Genomic DNA, 7,246 nt, shown 5'->3' on the forward strand with positions numbered 1-7,246 from the left:
CAAACTAGGAGCAAAGCTGCAATAAAAGAAATTCCCTAATCCTTGTCATTTTGGACATATATTTTAAAAAGCTGATGAAAGCCCCATATATTATACAAATTGGAATTGGTAGGTGTTATTTACATTTACAAATACTGCAGAAGATAACGCAAAACAAGCAGTTCATAATCCTACTTTCATCTACATGTTGCACAATCCCTCATTCTCCCCAAAACTGTTTTTTGAAATAAGAGTTTAAGAATTTTTTTTCCCACACTGTTCTTCACACGGAGTTATATTCTGTTTATACCGATTTCTTCTTGAAAGCTCACGACTGATGTCATCTCCCAGGCGAAGTTGCTCATTGCTGAGGTCTCGAAGAGACTGGTGGAAAGAATGCAGCTGTAAATAAAAGTACATAAATTAAACCAAGGTTTAGGAACCCCTTTTATTGTGATATTCCAAAAATACATATCTACACATATACACACTTCTAAAAATAAAGCAGATAAAAAACCCCTAAAAACAATAAAACTCCATGAACTGTAGTTGAGCCTGGATGACTGGATCAGGCTTGTGCACTTCTATTTCAATCCACCCTTCACAATACTTGCTCATTGCAGTTTAACTTTCAGTACTTTATTTGCTAAACCAAGTTTCCTAACTCTGGTTTGTTTTTTTTTTCCTGTGGTTCATAGCTTAGACACTATACTACCTCTTTAAACTAATGCAAAGCAAATTGAAACAGCTCAACAAGTAACGTTCAGGAGAGACATATTTCATGTTAATAGATACTAGTATTGGCAAAACAAAATTCTGCCCAGCTATATATGCTACTATAAATAGATTACATAGGAACTTGAAACAAAACAAGCAGAACAGTATAATGTACTCAGGAACTACCAAGAATAGGTATTTTACCTTGCCCAAGACATTGTATACTCTTTTTCAGATCTTGGGAAAAAACAAAAACACACATCTGCTTTCCTCTGTAAAACCTCCCATTTTCCCCATTCAGCAGGCTCCCATTTTATCATCAAAGTTTTAGGGAGCAAATAAAAAAATTAATAGGTCATTCATTCTTTATGGGATAGAAAGCAACAGTTAATCCATCCTAATGCAATCTATTGCTGTCAACAATTCCACGGCCAGGATTATTGCTATGAAAAACCTTCATATATGATATTCATTTGGTCTGTGTGCTAGATTTTAACCTGGATCTTCCACAACCAAGCTGACTACCCTCAACATTCAGACACAGGCACTACTACCTCCCCTGTGTGATTCACCAGAAAGTTCAACCTGACCTGAGAGACTTTGAAATAACACATAGTATTTTCAAAATGTATATGCTAAGAAGAAGAGGGACTTAAATGTGTTAAAAGACAATTTGGCTGAAAAATTACATCAGCTAGAAAAAGTCAGAATGGGGATAAAGAGACAGTGGTTACAGAAAAATGAAAAAGTCACAACTTTAGTTAAGCAGTACTGCTTTATCTCTGGTCTAATTCCTACCTATAATCATAACCAATGGCTACTTCTAGTTCATCATTCCTCAAAGCGCTATACTCTTCTTACAAAACAGCTAATGAAAAGAGCCATATTCACTCACTGAAAAGCAAGAATAAGAAATAAACCAGCAGTTATCATCAAAACTGGAAAAAAAACTACTTGCCTACATAGTTACTTAATATGAAGAACTTTGTATGCATTGCAGGAACTCCCTTGAATAAAATGTCCAAGATATTTATAGAATATCTACAAATAATCTAAAATAGTCCTAAGGATTTTGGATGGTTGGGAGGAAAGATTTCCATGTAACATTATTTCCTTCCAAGGATTATTTTCCACACTTACAGAGGGGGAGGAAGGAATGGGGGGAGAACTAGACTGAAAAGACAATGAAATGGGGTTAAATAAAAATCTAGAATTTCCACAGCTTCCCAAAAAGTCAACTGAGAAAACTTTTTAAGTTTAAAATTATATGGAAGCTGAGACTGACTTATTAAAGTCAATATGAACACCTTACAATCAGCTTCTTTAATATTCATCTACACATTCACTCAAGCAAGTCTAGCCACCCCGCTTGAAAAAACAAAAACAGGTAGTGAAATCTCTCTACCTGTGGGATAACAGAAACACTATCATCTTATCCATTAAGGTAATTAATTTATTTTTTTCTGAAGTCTGCAAGCAGATACAAGTCAAGGGATATGAAAATTACCTGCGGCACACACATCCTGTCCTCCTCCCATCACCTGCCTGAAATACAGGCTCAAATTATTCCACTCACAGGTCAGACCAAGAACTAAGATGAAGAACTACCTGGTTCAAAATCAGTCCAAGGTACACTGAAGCAAAAGCAAAAGCACTAAGACCCTACGCCATGAACTAAAGCAGAATAATCCCCTTCACAGCCTCACTGAACTTCAACATGAAGGTGAATGTTAATTGGCTGGAAGGGACCTCTGGAGATCATCCCATCCAGCCCCCTGCCAAGGCAGGGTCACCTACAACAGGTGACACAGGAACTTGTCCAGGTGGATCCTGAATGTCTCCAGACAGGAAGACTCCACAACCTCCCTGGGCAGCCTGTGCCAGTGCTCTGCCACACTCATTGTAAAGTTCTATCTCACACTGAAGTGGAACCTCTTGTGTTTTAGTTTATGGCCACTGCTCCCTGTCCTGTCACTGGGCACCACTGAGCAGTGTGGCACCATTCTCTTGACACCCATGTTAGAGATACTAATATGCATAACTTAGATCCCCTCAGTCTTCTCCAAACTAAACAGGCCATTCAGAGATTATTTTTCTTTGTCATTAGACGGCCTAAAAAGTAGGAAGATTATTTTCATATTTTACTCTTAATATCACTACCATCTGCATCTTTTTCTCTGTAATTATTTGCATGAAACTTCATAGATACAAGAGGTGACTGCCTAATGAAAAAGCAGATAACATTGAAAGGACAAATCATAGCTGAAACATTTTTAGCTGCATCTTCAGAATCACCCCGTTTAATGTAAAAGCAAATAGTCTGGCGACCACTTATTGCCTGTTTAGAACAGCAACTCCCATTAGTGCTCTGTACCTGGTCCACATTATCTGCCTCATTGACAAATCGAACATTTGCAGATCTAGATCTTCGATGTTTATTGCTCCATGAGTCCCCATAATCCCTGAGAGGAGAAGTGGGCAGGAAGTGGCGGTTGCCTGTGGGGGATACAAGATAAAAAAAAATAAGTAGGAAGACAAAATTTTGTTTGGGAAATTTTTCAATTTGCTTCAGGGAAAATGCATATTTCATCTTGACAATATCCTTCTAGATCACACTGCAGACAAAACAATTACTACAACAACTACTGAATTACATAACATGCATATGACGCTTTTAGCTCTTCTCAGGATTTTTCTTCAATTTAAACATTTCTTACCCATAACATACAAGTATTCCATAAAGAGGCATTGTTTCTCCAAGAAGTAGTTTTTCCTCAAATTTTATTTGCCCAACCAACCACTTTTTCTTACACATGAATCTATGGGAGATTCAAACTATTATATTTCACAGCTTTTACATAGGAATGAAATTTTTAGAGCTTTCTACTAACATACATAAAATACTACATCTCAAAGGAATATTCTTCCCAAACATACCTTTTCCCAAAACACAATGAATTTTCTGAGACATAAGGAAAACAAGCCTACTCTTCTGTTGGTCATAAATAATTTGTGGCTTTTTCTTTTCCATTGTTTCCAAACATCCATAATCTCAAGCATTTAAAATTTAAATTCCCTTTTTGCTGTGAAGCAAGCTTCAGAAGCTGCAATATCTTTTGGATTTAGCTTTAACTTGTATGTACCTACAACTCCTGCAATGGAAAATTAATTTTCTCAGCTGAAAGAATCAACATTTCATTTAGATCTCCTGGAATATCAGCAGAAAATACTAACAGAAACAAAAAGCTGGAAAAATTTACCACATAAACAAGTGCATAACTTAATGCAGGTCTCCCTAATTTCTAAATTCAGTTTCTTTGAAGTAATCAATGCATGACTTTCTATAAGACTATCTCTACACAATTTTCTTAATTTCCTCTTTGCATTACACAGCTATATGACATAATTCAAGCATACTCAAGCCCTTTAAGTATTCTACCTGATGTTCCTTCTCCATCCAGGTCACTGGGATACAAGCTTGAGAGAGATGCACTTCTCATTCCAGAGTTTCGTGTTAGTCGCTGGCTTCTTAATTGACCTATAGATTGCTCCAGTGTTTCTTTTAACTGAGGAAAAGTTACAATTTACTGAAATATGAACAAAATCTTGTTTTTTAAAAGGTATGGAAAACATTCTTTATTTAAAAGTCATTAAGAGAATAAAAGCTATTTTTAAGCCAAGTACAGCTATGAATTAGTAACATCTTTTCTTCAATATCTATCACATTCCTGGAATTATAGCAAAACATGCTTCCAACATTAGCAGCTTCAAATATCAAGTTTCTTAAAACAGTGGTGCACCACATGGTGCACCACCAAGAAAACTCAAAAGTTTGTCTCCTACAACCAAAATAAGACCTATTTGCCAGCAATGCTCATTAACAGTCCTGGAAAATCCAGAAAATAACTTCAAAGAAATGATATCTTACTGGAATTTTTCCACCAGCCCTACCTGGAATCAATTTCCCATATGGCTATCCAATTTCCCTAAGCAGTTTACAGAAACCCCTATTTTTAGAAGTTTCACTTCCAGGGAAAGGAAGCCATTCCTAATTTAAGAGTACAGAACTAGCTATGTTAAAAATTTTGTTCTTCATTTTTCAAACTTACATTTTGTTTTTTACAATTCCATTTGTTAACTTTGGTTCTTAGCCACTTGCTTTGTTACACCTTTATTTGACAATCCACAAAACATCAGTTTCTAAAGGTTATCCCTTTTCTAAGAGAAGTTTGTAAACAATGGTTAAAATGATGGTTTACTCCTACAGAATTATACGCTCTGTTGGATGTCTTTCTCTGAAGAAACAAGCTTTCTTTCCTACACATTTGCTTCTTCACTCTCTCCATCTTCACATGCAAAATACTCCTACATTTCATATGTGTCTGTTTCAAGGCAGTACCAGCTGCAGCCTGTTTGTAACTAAACTATAAACCTTTCTTGCCTTAGCAGCACTCACTGACTTGTTTGGCTTCCTCTAAAACACCCATTTTCAAAATTGTATCAGACTTATTTTATAATTTTCATCCTTTCTGCAATTTAGAGCAAGATGGTCAACAGATCCAGAAACTGTTGTAGAATGACAGGGAAAAAAGCTACATCAGTATGATCACAATCCCATTCCCTGCTATAATTCAGCTTTTACCCCTTCTTCATGAAAATGAAACATGTTCCCTAATACTCTATTTCAGCTACACATCGTCTACTTGGCAGAGTAGCATAACATAATCTACTGGGTGCTTATAAACTAGGAAAGTAATGAGTCTACAAAACCTGTTTGAGTCTCATTATATAACATATTACTATATTATGATCTAGTTAGGTCAAATAAATATTAAAAGTTTCTGTTTACAGCTCCTTAATTCCTTATATATTCTATCCATTAATATCAAGAAGTTAAGATAAAGTGAAAGTTGCTTACAGTTGTTATTGCTTTGGTTTGTTCCTTGTTGTATTCTCTGTATTGTCCTAGCAAATGGTCGACATGTCTTAGATTTCTGTTGGTATCCTGAAATTAAAATGTTTTAGAAAAAAAGTCAAACCAGAAATCTCCTGTAATTAAACATTACTGCTGTCTTTATTCTTACTGATTTCTATGATTAAATTGAAAATACAAGTGCTTTCTAAAGGGTCTAAGCATTAAAAATGCTGTTCAAGTAACCAGAATCTGAAGGGATACAGCACGGCTAAAGGGAGAAAAATGACAACAAAAAAAAAGGAAAAAAAGCAAAACCAAATTTTATCATTTCAATACAACAGTAAGGCCTCAGCTTCATATAAAAAGCTTTTCCAAGTTTCAGCCATTCCGTAGAAAAACCTTTTTAATCCAAAGATCTTAACATTATCTGCTTGTAGAACAGAACAGTTATCCGAGAAATAACAAGTTTTTGAAGGTGAATACACTAGGTAAGGTCACTGGATCAGTATTCTCTGACCAGATAAACACCTGGATCAGATGGAAGATCTGCTGAAAAGCAGCCCACAAAAAGCAATTAGCTTAAAATCAGAATTTCAGAAGAGCAGGTTAGACAGAATCAGAATACCAAAGAATCCCTTATAAAAAATAGTCAGACTGTATTCTCCTTAATTTCTTTTTTTCTGGATTGATGCTTAATTTCCAGATAAGAAGTTTTGAAGTTTAGATTTACCATTCTATATTTTTTTTTTCTTCTCATATATTAAAAGGAAAAGAAAATATTGCTGGCCAAACAATAAGCAATAAAACATATACCCATTCACTTCAGGTATTCAGAACTGTCAGCTAGAGAAGAATGGGAATAAATTCTCAAGCACTAATGGTGTCAGAATAGCTAAATGTCTGCTCCCACTTGCAAAACAAATTTAGATATTCCCTCTGCAGCCTCCACTTTTTCTTGCTCAGGTATGTATCTATTACAAGTTTAGAAATAATGCTTCTCACAGTGCTTTTTCACCTCTAGAAAATATTTGAAATGTAAGCTCTATCCTGAAGGAATTGACTGCTTACATATTTATCAGAAATTTGGAAATTTTATACAGTTTTTGCTGTATAAATTTTATACAAGACAAGGCTGAAACTTTTTGCTAGAAATTTTAATGCCTCTTGTGAGAATCTAACAATGTGATTTGGCCTTATTCAGTTTGCTAACTTTATAAGTAGTATTCCCCCAACACATCATTGCTTCTAACAACATTCTATTACTGTCTGAAATAGCAGCTGTATAGAAGTGTAACAAGCCAGACACTTTCAGCTCAAAAGCAGTACGATCAATTCTCCAAAACCCTTTTTGGTTTACAGAGAAAGCAATGTTTCCCATCCGTACAGTATACTCCACAACTTTAGAAAAGAAAATTTGACCCTGTTTTACAGAAATACAGGCTCTACAAATACTTCAAAACTGTATTTTGTAAACAACCTGCAAAGTACTTGCTAAAGTATGGATCTTCTCTGTAACTTCTTCAGCACCATAGTTCTGAGCTCTGTTGTGGGATGCTCTCAAAGGCCGCCTCCCAGTTCGACCCGTAAGAAAGTTGTCTGAATCACTGGATGAATCTGCCATCAGTATCTTGAAGC

The 7,246-nt window shown here is 35.5% G+C and overlaps 1 protein-coding gene across 1 annotated transcript in view; it reads right to left on the bottom strand.

Moving 5' to 3' along the window:
- Window positions 1–7,246, bottom strand: part of CEP128 (centrosomal protein 128) — a 91,544-nt gene extending 84,298 nt beyond the window's left edge. The window contains exons 1-5 of the mRNA XM_062494729.1: window positions 7,089–7,246; window positions 5,615–5,701; window positions 4,136–4,262; window positions 3,071–3,192; window positions 290–381 (exon numbers count right to left, since the gene is read on the bottom strand). Coding sequence (XP_062350713.1) covers window positions 290–381; window positions 3,071–3,192; window positions 4,136–4,262; window positions 5,615–5,701; window positions 7,089–7,232 — 572 coding nt within the window. The 5' untranslated portion in view covers window positions 7,233–7,246. The remainder of the gene's footprint in view (window positions 1–289; window positions 382–3,070; window positions 3,193–4,135; window positions 4,263–5,614; window positions 5,702–7,088) is intronic.

This window comes from Cinclus cinclus, chromosome 6 (genome assembly GCF_963662255.1).
Source record: "Cinclus cinclus chromosome 6, bCinCin1.1, whole genome shotgun sequence".
Classification (NCBI taxonomy): domain Eukaryota; kingdom Metazoa; phylum Chordata; class Aves; order Passeriformes; family Cinclidae; genus Cinclus; species Cinclus cinclus.